The sequence below is a fragment of the Venturia canescens genome, chromosome 8, assembly GCF_019457755.1.
Source record: "Venturia canescens isolate UGA chromosome 8, ASM1945775v1, whole genome shotgun sequence".
Classification (NCBI taxonomy): Eukaryota; Metazoa; Arthropoda; class Insecta; order Hymenoptera; family Ichneumonidae; genus Venturia; species Venturia canescens.
Window position 1 is genome coordinate 20,235,885 of NC_057428.1, and position 16,798 is coordinate 20,252,682.

General features: G+C 44.1%; 1 protein-coding gene across 5 annotated transcripts in view; it reads left to right on the forward strand.

Moving 5' to 3' along the window:
- MICU3 (Mitochondrial calcium uptake 3) overlaps positions 1–16,107 on the forward strand; it is a 39,610-nt gene extending 23,503 nt beyond the window's left edge. For 3 of the 5 annotated variants that reach the window (XM_043426932.1, XM_043426936.1, XM_043426934.1), the window contains exons 2-12: positions 10,969–11,113; positions 11,446–11,556; positions 12,100–12,147; positions 12,734–12,816; positions 13,057–13,119; positions 13,777–13,878; positions 14,445–14,570; positions 14,646–14,869; positions 14,988–15,145; positions 15,275–15,432; positions 15,687–16,107. In XM_043426932.1, the coding sequence (XP_043282867.1) occupies positions 10,969–11,113; positions 11,446–11,556; positions 12,100–12,147; positions 12,734–12,816; positions 13,057–13,119; positions 13,777–13,878; positions 14,445–14,570; positions 14,646–14,869; positions 14,988–15,145; positions 15,275–15,432; positions 15,687–15,755 (1,287 nt within the window). In that variant the 3' untranslated portion in view covers positions 15,756–16,107. Of the gene's footprint in view, positions 1–4,119; positions 4,770–10,968; positions 11,114–11,445; positions 11,557–12,099; positions 12,148–12,733; positions 12,817–13,056; positions 13,120–13,776; positions 13,879–14,444; positions 14,571–14,645; positions 14,870–14,987; positions 15,146–15,274; positions 15,433–15,686 lie in introns of those variants that run through there. The other 2 variants (XM_043426933.1, XM_043426935.1) reach the window with 2 other exon arrangements.
- Positions 16,108–16,798: the final 691 nt, after the last annotated feature.

The window sequence follows — 16,798 nt, forward strand, 5'->3', positions numbered from 1 at the left end:
CGAGGAAGATTCAATTAGCGAGTATAGAGCGGTTGAGAATCGCTTGGAAACATCGGGCTTTCCATTAATCCGGAGCTATCGGGATTACGCATCGATTAATAATCAACCGCGAGATTCGTTAACGTTGCGGATCGCAAGGAGTAAACGTGTTGTCAAACAGAGCGAAAATTGAGAGTCGGGCAAGGCGAGAACGAGGAAGACGAGTGCGTAAGACACGCTGCGGTAGTCGTCAATTTACATGAACTCAAAACTGCAGAACTCGTGAAGAAAAGAGAGAGAAAGAGGGAGGGAGAAGAAGAGGGAAAGAAAAAGTAGAGAAAAGTGAAGAAAAAAAAAAGAAAGAATTGGTTATCAGTGAACGTCGAACACGAGTCTCGTCGTCGTGTTCGTCTCGTTTGACGAGCTCTCGGTATATACCTCGAGTGACTAATGACTCTCGCGTCGAACGTTCCTCCCACATGAGAGTTTGCCGGGAGGAGGAGAACGATCAACGAGTGAGAGGAGACCGAGGAATACAAACGCGCTCGATATAAAAGCCTAATAAAAGAAGGAAGATGCGAACGCGAGAGGAAGAGGCTGAGAGAGAGGGAGGGAGAAAAGGAAAGAAAGAGTAAAGAGTCTCGCGTGGATGATGGATCGACCGCGCGCTGCTCCACCAAGGATCATCGATAAATCTCGATCGACTTGGTCGTCGAGCTCCAACGAGAAAGCAAGAGAGAGAGAGAGAGCAGAGCAGAGCAGGACGATCCTCGTGCGGATTATAAAGAATTATCGTCATCCTCGCGTTCGCGATGCCCCGCATTATCGATCTACTCTGTACACGCGTTCTCGTTTGCAAAAGCACTTTTTATCGTCATTATTATATCGTTATTATTGTTATTATAATCTCAATAATTTTATATTCCCTTTTTATTTTCGGTGTGTCCGAACCCTTGTCGAAGGTGTTGAGTGCACGTACTTTTCTGTCTGGATGCGTGCTCGGAATCCCGATTCCGGTTACTCCCAACCAACTCGTGCGCTCGTACCAGCCACACTTTTTCCATATTTATTTTATACCTTCGTACTACGCACCACTTCGAGGCAGCATATCGAGTGAGAGTTAGTTTTGATTTAAGATTTTTTCGCACAGCACACAATCCTCGCGCTCGGTATACACTTCTTGACAAAAGTTTCCAACCACATAATTACTGCTAACTTTTTAAAGAAACTCGCACAAAATAAACAACTCGACGATAAATTTTTTAATTCTTAAAAATGTGAATTAAATATTTATAATTTTTTAATTCACAAGTTTTTACATGAACCAACAATTCGGATGGTAATAGATCAATTTTTTGTGCAATTTGACGTTGAACTATTTTCGAGAAACTAATAACTTGACCTTTGAGCAAATTTATCTTCGCTCGACTTGTGTAAAACGTAATAATAAATTTATCGACGAAACGTTGATGAAAAACGTTCGAAATGGTTGGAAACTTTTGAACGGTAGTGTGTCTATAAACATGAAAGTACGTACGTATTGTAAGGACACGTTGAAAATGATTATTTATCGCGTTATATGAGCGTATCGAGTACGGGAGGGGTAAAACAGCGGAATATCCGCACTGGCTGTTACAAAAGACGAGTCTTCAAAGGGAATATCGCCCAGAGCGATTCTTAAATCATGATCCCTCAAAATATTCAATTACTCGCATTGTTTCGGGCCTGATTCATAGCTCGGTAACACGCGATCGGGCTTCTCGTCCCTTCGAACAAGCCCGCCGCGCGCCACCGCCCATTTGGCCCGAGCTTACGGCGGACACCCGGCCACCGCGCGTATTATTCATTTCGTCCCACGCGTTTATCCGCAGCCACTACAATTCGCTAATTTCACGCTTCCTTAGGGCTCTCCATACACCAATGTTATTAATTACTATTCAGCTTACTTTCAAGCTTCTTTCATTAATTTGCCAATCAGCATAACTCTCAACGTCTGAATTCATTTGGGAGGCAACCCCTTCGATGGGACTTGCTGTAAGAAACCTCAGTCGACAGGGATCGTTCGAGGGGAATTTAAAAATTCATCAACCTGCATAATCCTTTGAAAATGGGTTTCGATCTCAGCTACCGAGTCGAAGGCGATTCGAATTCCTCGATCAGAATCCACAAAACCTTCGACGTGTTTAAACTTTCAACAATTTTGAGAAAGAATTGAAGAAAAAAAAAAATAAAAAAATAAAAAAAACCAAACGAAAGGGATTTTTGTAGAGCAATAAAGATCGTTATTTATCGCCCTGCAGGATCATCTTCTCCGAGGATCTGGAAGTGTCCGAGGTCATGAGAATTTGTGTATTTGTCTTCTGTTGCGCTCGAGCCTCTTTTCATTGGTATATAAACTAATAAGATCGGACCGATCGAGAAGGCAAACACGAGATGTTTCGATGCTTCGAGATTGTTCGAGGCTTATTACATCGAGGCTGATCTCAGTGGAAAAGATGCGCGGACAAAATCTCGAGGAATGGTAACAGAATACGTTTGTACGAGGCGGCCAAAGATCACGAGGGCAACGATCGAGGGTTGATTTTATCGGGTATCCTGATCAACGATTTCTGGCATCCCTTGCCCCGTCCACGTTCGAGGAACCAGTCGATGCTCGCGTCTAGCAATCAAACTGTAGCGTAGCAAGACCACCCAAATGCGATCTAATAGAACGGCCAGGAAAACGTCCCACCAATGTCGTTAGGATTACGAAGAAATCCTTTGAGATTATTTTCCCAACGTCGATAGTGCTCTTCGACTCCGGCGAGGGACAAAAGTTTTGAGTATGTAAATTTCTTACGATTTCTTCCCAACGACGTTGTGATTGAGTCAAGTTGGTGACTCAATGACAAAAACATTATTAAAATGATAGCCAATTGCGAGAAATCTTAGTGGTCCGAAGACGGGGATCGATGTATGAAAAATCATCGCGGAAACGAATGTTCCGCGAGGTTGCAAGATTGGAGCGCCTAATCGATCAGTTTGCTCGTCCTTTATTTTTCGCTTATAATCTCATATTATCGATTACTTTAATCGAATATTTAATGGGCTGTTTGATAGAAATATTCTGAGATTTTCCGAGTCGTAATGGAGCGAATGGGGCAGAGAGGAAGCGATATCTCTGACGTTTAAAAGTCGCTTGTCGGGCGAGCGCATTTCATTAAATATATTCAAGTACATGCGCGGATGAATTTTGTAAATGGAGGGAGTGATCGCGATGGCTCGTCGTGTCGATAGTACGATGAATGAAAGTGTGTTCTCGCGGCTCGATGCCCCTCGATTCTGCAGGTTCGTCGACACCGAGCCTCGAGACTCTCGATCCGGAATCGACGGACGTTCTCCTTCTCTCTTTTTCTCTCCTCCGTTTCTCTCCCTCAAACACCGGCACCTCCCCATCAGGGAGAGCTATTAATAGAAGCCTGTCTCTGTGACACACTTTGCGAGTGCATGTGTACAGAACTCGTGCTACAGATAGCGACCCTATGAAGAGGAGGAGAGAAAAGGGAGGGAAGAGAAGAGAGAGAGGAAGATGCTGATGCGAAAAATCATGCGGCGAGCGGGGGGGCTCGTATCTTCCGTTGGATAACGAGCCTTCGGAACTTCTGTTCTTTCAACATTTGTCATTTTCTCATATTCGTCAACGCTCCCACAAAAGTATGGAAAAATGGACGTTGAGAAATGCCTCGTTTTAAAAGCGCTCCCAATTGAATTTGCACATGAAAATAAGTCGATGAGCAACGTGGAAATAAACGTTTCGTCCAAAACTTCAATCTTACGCGCATCAATGTCGCGTCACGTAATTTATCATGCGCAAGAGAAGCGCGACGCGTTTCCCGACGTTTCTCAAAATCTTCTCTAATTACGCGCCTCTTGTACGATTTGCTTCAAGTATCTTGAACACGCCGGCTCGAGCCAAATTTAACGGAAATAGTTGGCGAAATGCTGGGTAAAATAACCCGAGGATTTTCATTTTATGCAACAAGGATGCGTTTGTAGAGCGCACAAGAATCTTAATTATCCACGAAAGTCTCGTGGCAAAAGGGGAGCCAAAAGGTTGACAGCTCGAAAACTTAAGCTCTGTTCCAACAGCCAATTCAACATCGTTGAGCAACTCACAACTCGACAAATTTGTATTCAAATGAAGATGAGAGGCTCCAGCAGCTCGATGCACGGAGCCACGGGCGATCTCGATCCAACGTCATCGCTTCCCATTGGAAAGAATCGATAGGCCCGCAGGACACGGAAGAGCTTCCGAGGAAGAGTTCAACAAAAACGACTTTTTCTTGGGATTCGTTGGTAGAAATACAAGCTCATAGAGCGAGGCGAGTTATCTGCCGAGGATCTAGTGGGCCAATAAAAGTTTCCAGTACGATTTTCTGCTCGAAGAATGACCTGATTTCGTGGCTGTAATTCATTGAGGAAGAAATAAGAGGGGAAGGCGACTCGAATGGAACGAGAGATTGATAAAGATGGTCCAGGAGTAATTGAAGAGAGAGAGAGAGAGAGAGCGAAAGTGGAGGGAAGGGGCTGGAGAGGGGCAGGGAGAACTTCGAGTAATTCCAATGCAAATGCAGGAGAGCGCAATTGGCAGGTTGGGTGTGCTCGAAGCACTGTTATCTGATTTCAATTTCTCGCGGCGTGTAATCGGCTGCTGCAGAAGCAGCAACAGCAACAGCAGCAAAATACGATGCCGGGAGAAAAAGGACGCCAGATATGCGCAACATCTCTCCAGGAACTTGGACGCTTTTTCCGTAAGTATACACCGGGAGTGAGTAAAGCATATCAGGGAGCTTCCCCTCGCCCGCTCACTTACGCAGCCTAAGAATATACACTATCGACCAAAAGTATTTCATCCGCTCTAAAAATCCCAAGCCCATTCTCTTTCTCTCTCGTGCTAATAATAATAATATTCCGCTCATTTTGCCCGTAATCACAGTACTCGCCAGAGCACAGCGCGGCACGGCACTTTTGACTTATACTTCAAATTGTCAAGAATCATTCGAGATTCACATCATTTTCTACCTCGTCGCTTACCAATCATTAGGGACTCGCTCTCCCTCGAACGAATGAACTATCATTTGCCCTGATTGCAGCCTCTTAGCGATCATTTATCGAGAAAACAAATTCGAGCGAAATTCAGCGCCGATTTCGAGGCTGATTTTGAGGGGGAGATTCGTTCGGTGGAACGAAACTTGGGAGCGAATTTTGCGGGGATTTCAAATCCAAAGTAGGAGATTCCATTGGCAGGAATTGTCCAAGCTTTTATGAAAATTCTCCAAAGCAAGAGGCGAGAGTGGATTCGTACAACGTTTTTGCAGAGCATCCTCGCGTACGGAAGCCGAAAACGTTACTTTTGGCCGGTAGTGTATGCTCTCGTCCGGGCGTACTTTGCTTCACGAAGAACATACACACAGAGCAATGGTAATTTCGATGTATAGTGGTATAGAGAGAGAGCTGCGAGTACGATGATGCAGAGACAGGGGAACAAGTCAAATTATGCCAAGTGGTTGCAACGAGATGTACAGGCTGGTTGGCCTCAGTGAAACACCGACGCAGGCCGGGGGCGCACCGAGAGATTATCTTCGATGCGCCAATATTAACACTCGGCGTATCTCATTATTCAAATTGGAATTCACACGTTTGTACATGCTGGTTATAAAGGTGACAACGTTCGGGGGGAGCGAGCGAGCGAGCGAGATTGGCGAGAGCGAAAACGAGATGAAAAAAGGGAGGCCGAAAAGTAGCGAGAGGTTGGCCGTACGCGAGACGATAATTGGCCGGTTATGGCTGATCGCATGCCCCTCGCTGAATTAATAAATAAATATGTATATACGAAAAGCAAAAGTTAAGAAACGAGAGATCAAACGAGTACGCGGAGTGATTTGCGAGTTCGGTGAAATTTTGTCGCGCGATTGAAAAACGAAAAGTCAAAAACGCGTTTACCGAAGGGCTCGCAGTGATCGAGTGCGAGGCTCTCGCCGTTGAAATTACATCGTCACATAAACAAATCTTTTTACGGGAAGAAGCGATGTACATCTTTGTCAATGACTCGGGAGCGGGATGCAAAAGCGACGAAACGAAAACGAGGGTCGGGGGAAAAAGTGCGAGATGTTTTTCGATTAAATTTTTCAATCTCGTTACTTTATAAGAGAAACAATCCGAGGATAATTCGATCGCCGGAGGACGAAAATCTCTTTGTCGACTGCCACGAATAATTGCCTTTCCAGTCAATTCTCATCGACGATAACGACGTGCCGTCGAAATAATCGCGTGGTAAACAAAGTCAATCGTCGAAGGGAGCAAAAAAAAATTCAAATTGACTCCGAGAGTTGAAATAGCCAGCGCATTCTGGGGACGGACTGACAGAAAATACCAACAGGATCAACGTACAATTTAGCTGTGACATTGCCAGAGGCCAGTTTATGCAAATATTTAATCGAGCAAGCTGATTAGCAAAAGTGCGATCGTTTCACGGAGAGTTATCCTCGATTTTCTGAGCCCGAGGCGGCGAGCAGATTTTCCAAGGTGCACAACTGTTGGTTCGTTGTTATTGAAAAACACGCGTCGAGATTCATCTCCGTGTGGAGATGAAGAGAACGAAAAAAGGTGGCGGCACAGGAGTCACGATAATGAGGGGGACTCCTGATTAGCATAATGTTTTTTTTTTGACGCCTGTCGCATTATCACGCGGAATTTTCTCTACGCGAAATGTTCATCCCGAGAGTCTCTGAAGGCCGTGCGGCGTGATCATCCTGACACGCGAGCCACCGCGGTTGCGAGGAGCTGCCAATGTACGCGAATAAATAAAAGCGTACGCGCGCTGCTTGCACGGGATGGACTCTATCAACAGAATATTCATTAATGAATATAAATATTTTCCGGATAAAAATGAATTTTTCACAGATAATTGCATCGTGGCGCCATGATGAGGCATTTTCTCACACTAAAATTTCTTCCTGAACTTGCTTCAAGCCGATATTTGTCAAACAAATTCGAGCCGGCTGTGCTCTCCTCCTCAGAAGATTCCTGCGGATGAGAAGATTAGTGCCAGCGACCTTTCGTACCCCATAAATCCTCCGGGACGACCCCGTGCAAACGTTCAACTTCACGAACGCGCGACGAATTTATGTGAACGCGAGCATACGCACTTCATAAATCGTGTAAATGTGCTTTTTCACACACGTCCCCGTACTCTTTCCCCGCAAAGTTGAGTCGTCTTCGGTGCATCTGCAGGCTTTGCAACGTCGTGGAGATCATTTCGTAAGAAAAAACGACCCCCGGCCAGTCTATGAGAAACTAATTGCCAGTTGTTTCTTCTTCGTGTTCAGGCATCGCTTTTTCTACGAAAACAATTTTTTATATCCGTACAGGAGAGTACGTAAAAAAAGTGTTTTAACGAGCACACCATAAAGCATGGGAAAATGATGTACCCGAAGTTCGATGAATTTGTGGTCCCTCGAGAGCTCGATAGAAATTGTGTTTTCGTGACGTCTTCGTGGCAAAAAATCGGCTACCGCGTATGGAACTGGTCCACGCCGTCGAAAAGGGGTTCGATCCGTTCCTGACGATGACGAAGTAAACGAGCTTGTACTCCGGGGCTGCATCTGTAAGATAAATATCAAGATTTTAACTCGAAATTACAAAATCTCTTGAAAACGCCTACGCAAGAGCAACATATCACGTACAAGACAATATTTACGACGTCGCATATCGAGCTCGAGGACTCGCAAACGCGAGGAACACAGGGAAATACAAGGGTGAGTGGCGCCACGCGAGATTCCTCTCGATCCCGCAGCGAAATGCCGTTTCGACTCGTTCCTTTTTTTTCTCTCCTCGATTCGAATGATGCGCGTTTGGATGTGTAACCTCGGTACTTTTCCAGCCTAAAGTCTCCTCCGGGCCTCAATGAGAGGAGCAAATTTCATGGGAATACGAAGAAAAAAACGTGGATAAAAGACGCCTTGACCGAATATAATCGGAGTCAATGTCTCGGGGAAAATGTCTCGCGGCGTCGATGAATTGATCGTGTGCCAATTAGCCGAGCCGCGCAACGAGCGTGTTTCTACTCCGGTTCGTGTTATTTGCGAAAATTTTGATTCATTTACTCGAAACGCTACGCCGAGTCGCACGTGGACGTTTCGTGGATTCGTACAACTGCATTTTATCGCCTACGTGAATCGTGCTCGCCCAATTCGCGTGTCCAAAGCCTTCGAGATCTCTTTGAACTATTTTTACTTCTTATTTTTTTTGTATCGAAAATAACGAAAACTCGAGTCGAAAGACTCGAGCTCCGAACGCTCTCAAATGTTTCGAATCCGAACACCCGGCTCCGACTATTCGCCTCGAGTGGCAGCTCCTCTCCTTCTCCCTCTCTACGAACACGCATAAATTAGACCCTCGCTATCGTTGCGCCAAACAGTATCTTGAATAACGCGGCCACTCGCGGTAATTGCCTACCTTCAAGTTTTCTCATCTTTCTCCTCTTCCCTCCCCCGATTCTTCGCGCATTTCCATATCCACAGCAGATTTTGCTCCAACCTTTCAACACTCGAGTTTATCCGGAGGAAAGTTCCTACGGTGTGACACTCGGAATTGATTATTCAAAGTTTTCGATTAATTAGTCAGATTTCATTGAATTATGAGTTCAATATTCAGTTAAACGAATACACGACCAAGTTAAACGGAATTCGAGAAACAAAATAACGAGACGTAATGGAGGGCCAAAACTTAAACTCACGAGCAAAATTACCCTCGATGGAACAACGCACTTTGCGAACATTCCAAGGGAGATAATCTCGCGAGCCTCTGACAACTCCGAGTTCACGAAAACGAGTTTAAACGAATAAAAAGTCATCCAAAGACTTTAACAATATGTACATTATAACTTAAAGCTGCTACTGGCTTTACTCGCTCAGACTGATTGAGAATTTTCCAATTACTCGATTCCGTCTGTCGAAATGTGGCTCAGAAGAGAAAACAGCAGCAAAAAAGCACTCCTCTATTTTTCTAAATTCCCCAAGAAGGTGTAATGCCCAAAACGACAAAAATGGGTTTCTCCCTCCTCCTCCCGACCTCTCGGATCAAAAGGACTTTCGTTTTCCTCTGTGATCAGCCCGTGAAACGATTGAGAACCACTGATCGTTGATCTATTCCGGTCGTCGGGAGTTTAAAAAATCATGACAGAGTAAAACCAATAAAATGGAGTGTTGTCCGAGGCTGTGTACGGTTGGAAGACAAGAAGAAAGGGGGTTGGTCGGAGTGACCAGCGCTCGGAGCTTGTAGTACATGAAAAGGCGAGTCTTGCAGAAAGAGAGTTGAGTCGGTACCCTCCTTATTCACCCGCGTTTGTTTTGTCTTCATTTGATGAGCTCGTAAAACGCAACTCGCGCTATGCGAACGGAGAGAGCGAGAGAGAGAGAGAGCAACGGCGACGACGGTGGCGTCGAGGAGATTCGAGTTACGTCGTAGTTGAGTGGGCGCAATTCCTCCTTGGCGAGAGTGCACGCAAGGATATGAGAATTTCTTCGCTCGCTGCGCGAGCAGGCTTCCATTGCGTTTTGTTTTTCCTCTTTTTATCGCGATGTACTTTTCAATTATTTCATATCGCAACATAGTCTGGCTCTATATAAAGAAAGAGATTAATGTTTAAGGGGACAGAAGGGATGCGGAGAGTGGTACGTACCTCGCCGGGGTAATTGCTGCTCGGGCGAATATCTCCTGGAGGAGTGTGCCGGCCAGGCGGGTCAGCGGGTATAGCCCCCTGCGAATGCGCCGAGATTTACTTCCCGGTCTTCCATCCACAGGCAACGATAGAATCTTTGGCAAGGCAAATTTATCGAGCCCTCATATTTCGCGAGGAGCGATAAACCAAGTGATTTTTTCTTCTCGCGTATACGCGATGCACGTGAACAGCCAGAAACAATGTCGCGCAGCGTTTCCTGCTGTCGAATATGAATATTTCCTTGGCTACGCGAATGAACAAGCGTCGGAGAAGGTATCCGCGATGGAGGAGCCTGGGATCGATCGCTCGAGAATTCCTCGCTGCGGTGCCCTGCAACCAAATAATCGCGTTATAAGCATCAAAAGGTGAAAAACTATAATAAACGGAAGTCATGAGGAGCACCAAGAGCACCCAGAGACGTCCGATAAATTCCAACATTTCACCGCGCGTCTGGCAAAGAGCCAGCCTACGATAGGATATACACCGATCGTTAGTCTACCATAATCGCTCGTGCTTCTATCCAAGGAGTCAATTACTTGCTGAAGAGTGCACTTCTCTCTTTCTCCCCAAGAAAATTCTTCCGCCATACGCATTCGCTGTACTGATGCAACAATCATCCGCTCCCCCTTGTTCGGACCTCTAACTATACGCTCATCCGTTTTCATGACCGAGCACACCGCACACGCACGCATTCATACAGATAACAACATTTTTACTACTGTCATATGATCGATGCTTTCCAACGTATCGACTTCTCCAGGCCTGATATCGATAAACATCGGGACGCAATTACGAAGATGCTTCTCGTTTCTTTCTCTCTCTCTCTCTCTCTCTCGCATGCCAATCCATCCTTCGTTGCATTATTCTTGTGCAGATACAGTCGGAGCACTCACAAATTACCTCGAAAACCTAATTCCTCTGAAGCTGGTGTAAAAAGATTTGTTTCCTTCAAATATTTCGAAGGAAATTCAATGAAATGTCAAAAAGTAAAATAAAATCAATAAACTCGTGTGAATATTGATTTTACGTGTGTCGGCTATCTTGAAAAATTGTGATTACGTTTTTTTGTCTACCATGGAGCCATAAAATCGAACCGGTTCCCCTGGATGATCGGGTTATCATGAAGAATGCGAGTAAAGCTGCAATTACTGCGGATACTTTAACCAGCTGGAAAAACGAGGGTACGAATACGTATAATGAAGTGGCACGTGTAATTGTATGTTTTGCAGCAACGTGAGGACGAGCTTCAAAAAGCTGTGAGATTGACGATGCGGGAAAGGAGATTCGTCAAGTTTGCTTCGGTCGAGTACGACGGTCAACTTTACATGACGCCTCAGGACTTTTTGGACAGCGTCATCGAATCTGAGCCGAGACGTGAGTGGCTTCGAGGGCAATAATTTTTTATCTGTTGGGATTTTAAGACGTTGATCAAAGCCCAAAGTTGAAAAAATCAAGAAGAGAAACGAGAGCAATTGTCTCGATGTCAAAATAAAAATAGGAATTCCGATATCCGGAGTTAACAGCTCGATCCACGTCATTGAATAGAATTTCTCGGGGAGGTTAGTTTAGCAGGCGTTAATCGTCGGCACAGTGAATAAGACAAACGTTGTCTCAGTAAACAAGCTAACGTCGAGAGTTGTAAGCGCGAGAAAGGGGAGAAGCAGACACGTTTGCCGGAGCGTTGATGATTCTTCTCTGACTTTCAGCGAGGCACAAGAGGCGAGTACTTTCGGACAAGGAATTGGAGGTGATGAGAAACGCGACGCCCTCGCTCCGACACGGGAGTTCACACATGTTCCGAAACCTGCGGGACAAAGGTGACTATTAGAAGAGATGTTATTCCATTTTATCCGCACATATATTTCTCTTTGAAACGCGGCCACACACGGAAACTTGCCTCTCGGCACCAGTCTTGTTATGACAAACATATTTTCGTGGCACTAAAGAAAATCGTTGGATCATTATTTCCATCGACGGGGTGTGGAAGGCACGATTCTTTCATGGATATGATGTTTATGAAGCGTGACAAATTTTATCGCGCCGATCGGACTCGCCACGTGGAGATCGTTTATTTGCCTTTCGTCTCGTTTTTATTTTCTCCAACTTTCAATAAATTCCGTCAGACTGGCTCATCCCGTTTCAACAATTCTCGTAATATCAACCGACTGATTTTCATCGGAGGGCCCACACTTTGTAGTTGCCACCACCGCAGGAACACCTACATTCGGCTACACTTCAAACGATCAAACACAAAATATTGTCCGTTCAAACAAAACTTCCACGCAAACTCGATCTTCCTCCCCATCCAACTCGCCTTCCTGCCTCCTGACTTTTAATCTTTCTCTTTTTCTTTATTACAGGCATACTTTCCTACACGGAGTACCTGTTTCTACTGTCGATTCTCACGAGTGAGTTCTCTTCGCGACAATCTCGCTAGCCAATTTAGTATGCTAATTCGTGATGAAACATCGAACTAACTCTCTCACAAACCACCGATACGCTCGATACCAACGCGAGTTATAATATTACCAACTTTGTTAATTCAACGAGAGTCTTCTCTCGGGGAACAAAATTTCATCGGAAAAAAGCAACTCGCCTGATCGGTTTCTTATTTCATTATTCCAGAATCTCGCTTTATCGCTCTTCGAATCTCACACCAAGAATTATCGTGTTTCGATCGATCGTCCTTTCCTGTGTACAGCAAAAAAGTAATGTTTGAAAAACGGTCTTGTGGTTGAACTGAATTATAACGTATTGCTGAAAATATCACAAATTTATTTGAATTCGAATTTTCTGCAGTTTTCAACGAGTAGGAAGTCCAAAATTTATGCTTTTCATTCATCGAGCTTCATTGAATTTAGAAAGGTGTTTGGTTGCCACATTGTTGCTAAAAATTCTTTGGGCATATTTCACGATCCCTAAAGTACTTTAATCCGCATTGAATAATACGAAATAAAAATTCTTATCTAACGGGCTTGATCCTTATTATTGCAGAACCGCAAACAGGCTTCCGGATCGCCTTCAACATGTTTGACACCGATGGGAACGAGAGAGTCGACAAAAACGAGTTTCTCGTGGTAAGATTAAGAGAAAAAAGATTCATAAACAAGGAAGCTCGGTACTATTTCGGTTAAAAACTTGGGATAATCGTATTGAATGGGAGTTATTGTCTCGTGAGCAAGAGCCAAGTGTGAAATCGGACGCGGCAGAAACGTGGAGGGATATTCATCGGGATTTGCAATTGGGAGTCTCGAGAACCGAGGCGAGGGAAACAAACTCACGTCTATAAATTTCTGTGCATGAACAAATTTTCACAGATTCGGAGACTCTTTGGGGGGAGCCTGAAAGAAAGGGAATTGGATGAATGGACCAAACGAGTTGTGAGTTACTCAAAGAGATCGTCAAGGGAGAAAAATAATCGAGGCTGTCATGAAAGTGCATTGCTGGCGAGCTGTTGCTCTTAACAATTTCAGAATCAAAGCATAACGATAACTCACGATACCGCATCTTGGAGTCCCGATATTCGCATCCTTATCTAACCAGCAAGGGCCACGAATAATTGCACTTTTTCAAATTTCTTTGTTCATGGGTCAGAAAATTGTTGGGACTAATATCGGACGGTTCAATGATGGAACGAGCATTCCAATTTTCCTGAAGGCTTCTCAAGAGTTTAATGCGAAATTGCAGAAGCTGAATTTTGACTGTGAAGCAAAAACTTCTTCAAATGTCTCCGAAGCCTCTAAATTTCGATTTAATCGTACGCACCACATAGCTTAACATTCATTCCGACGATTTTTCCTCGAGTTGGCAAAATAATAGCATCCACGCTTCTACCAAAAATTTCATGAGTTTGTCCGCCATGACATTCCATTGCACGATTACGCTCTCAGTTGATCGTTGGCTAGATTGCTTTTGAGTTTTCCTTTTTTTTTTTGTTAAACGAACCATTTGTCACTGGCGACTTTCTCGTATGCGCAAATAATTGTTTTCTTTTTTTTTTTTTTTCTTCTTCGAAACATTATTTCACCATCACTTAGCTACGTTCCCTAGTCGCCCCGAGCGAAGACGCTTTGACAACGAAAGCAAAACTTCGAGAAGCCAATTTAGTCGAGAAGAACAGAATCGTCTCCAATTCCTACGTAAGTTTCATCGTGGACCGAACACCCTAAAAGAAATCATGGATTCACTACTGAATCTATCGTCTTTGCCAACTAATCTCATCGAAATTGTGCACAACTAAGCAAACCAAATGCCACGATTCTCTCTGCTTTCGAAGACGAAATTTCATCTCATTTTCACGATATACTTCAGCTCACACTTATCCCATCTTTTCACATTTTTACGATCAGGATACACTAACATTTTCACAGAATTTGACAACAAACGATTCCTCGATACCGTGAAAATTGTCAGTGTAAAACGAATGCGAATGCAATTTCGGCATAAAAAGATTTGAGCAATACGTAGAAACGGACGAAAAATTGTCCTTTCACTTAAATGTGGATTTTTCATGTCACGTGTCCTTTCGTATTCAACCTCTGACCTCTCCAATGGGATAGAAAAAAACCCCAGTAATTCGACTTCAATTTTATCGTAAATTTTCACTTCTAGTGCAGTTTTCAGGGGTCCGAGGTTGAGACATTTCCAGTAAGTCTGAAAAAAAAAAATTGACCAGAATATCAAAAAAAATTGGTTTGTTCTCCAGATGGAGAACATTTTCAGTCACGCGTGGAGGGGTCGTCACGGCATGGACACGAGAACGGATTTGCAGAGTCTGTCGAACACCACAAGGCCTTCGGACAACGGGCACCAGGAGTTCGGGGACGATCAGGTGAAAATGAGGGCCGATATAAAATGACTATAAACTTGTTGGAGCACTTGTGAATGATAAAATTTTGACAAAAAGGGCCTCCAACGAAGGCATTCGGTCGACACGTCACTGATGATTCACTTTTTCGGGAAAGACGGTACGAGAGAGCTCAAGTACGAAGGATTTCGTCAGTTCATGGAAAATCTTCAGCAGGAAGTATTAGAGCTTGAATTCCACGAGTTCAGCAAAGGTCATAACACGATATCGGAGCTAGATTTTGCGAAGATATTGTTAAGATACACGTACCTCGATATGGATGAGTGAGTTAAAACGAATGAGCTCCGAACGTAATTTAAAAAACCGTTGTTATGATTTATCGGCCAGCAAAGCCGATATTTATTTTCGTTAGAATCGCACCTCATTTGGAACTCGTCGCAGGTACGACAAGTACTTGGAGAGGATGCTGGATCGCTCGGATCGCCAAGTAGATATCGGCTTCGATGAGTTCCGAGTGTTTTATCAGTTTTTAAACAATCTCGACGACTTCTCGATAGCTATGAGAATGTACACGCTTGCCGATCATCCGATATCCAAAGGTAGAAACTCTCCTCACCGCGTCATCGGAGCACCTGCAACGAAAAAAAAAAGAAAATGAGATTAACATCGCTATTTTCATTCAACGAACAATTTTTTCTTGCGTTATTTAATCGGTTGACAAATTGTAGATGAATTTTCACGAGCAGTTAAGATCTGCACCGGAACTTCGCTCTCGACCCACATCATCGATACCGTCTTCGCTCTCTTCGACGTCGACGGCGATGGCCAATTATCCTACAAAGAATTTATCGCCATTATGAAAGACCGATTGCACCGAGGATTCAAGGTAACGATAAATCCGTCAATTAACGAATTAGAAGAAAAAAAACAAACAAACTTTTACGAAGAGTCAGAAGTTTATTAGCACAAGTTATTCCCTGCATTTTTGTATCCGAGTTTCGTTGGCTGGGCCTCCACGCGCCCGACAGCGAAGTTCGCCGGGTTGCATGCCAGCAGGCGCGCTATCCGGGCCAACTTACTCGAGCCTCGGCTCAAAGCAAAGTTTTTCATTTCCCATTGCACTATGATTGACTATTCCAGTCGCAGCCGAGGAGCGAGGGGTGGGAGGCTTTCAAGTTCTGCGTGAAGCAAGAGATGAAGGCACCTTAGGGCTCAGCGATCGACGGTCGGTGGGATCGAGAAAAAAACTGCGCTTTTTTTCCCATCGAGGCACCAAAGCGCTGCTGGCTCTCAAAAGCAACTTCACAATCGTTCCTCGTTCCACTAGAAAATGCACAAAATAACGTTGTTCATTAGTTCCTTTTTAAATTTATTTTGCAAAGATTTTGTTTTACGAAGTGTTACCGAAGCGTTGATTGCAATTTTTTTTTTTTAATCCGCGTTAAAGTGATTTTAGTTTAACTCTCTGTTGAAAGTTCCTCTTTCAATAAAAATAAATAATAACAATGAAATACTCAACGAGTTGTACAGACGAATAATAAAAGTCGAAAGTCATGAAAAATGTGTGTCTCCTGCTCGATTAATCTCTCCGCAGACTCCGTCCATGAACGACACACGTTCCAGGGAATGTACGGGGGAGATCGCAGGAACGACCAGTTGACGAACATTTACCGAGATATTCGTGTTTTGTCGTTGGTCGAGCATTACCGACGTTTTCAATTGCGCTAATTACAGTGTTTGTTATCGCACTCGTTGCGCCGATTCGCGTCTGCCCTCGCCTGCATCATTAAACGCACCGCCCCGATAAACTCATTCTCAATCCGGGACTTGAGCGTTTCATCGGATCAAGAATTTCGCGATTACATTCCACGCTCTCGTGGCCATTGAGCCTTCTCCACTAGCGTCGTCTTATCAAGCTTTCTTCGCTCATTTTTCAAAGCATCAAACGCCCGAGGTTAGCGAGTAATGAATTCTTCGAGTTTAGAATTAACAAAAATTGACGAATTTTTATTTCTCCTTATTACAGAAAATCAACTAATCGATTGTTTCCGAATGGAAGCGAATTTCGATGAAAAACTGGATAAATTTCAACCGAATAACAGTTTAACAAACATACAAAAGATCCGAAAAGATCGTGGAAAAATCGCTCCAAAAAAATCGATCCTTCATTTCTAACTGTAGTGATCGGAGCGCTCTCTTTTGGGGGAGTACAAAAGCACAAAAATTTGAAATACTGCGCTAAAACGGTGGCT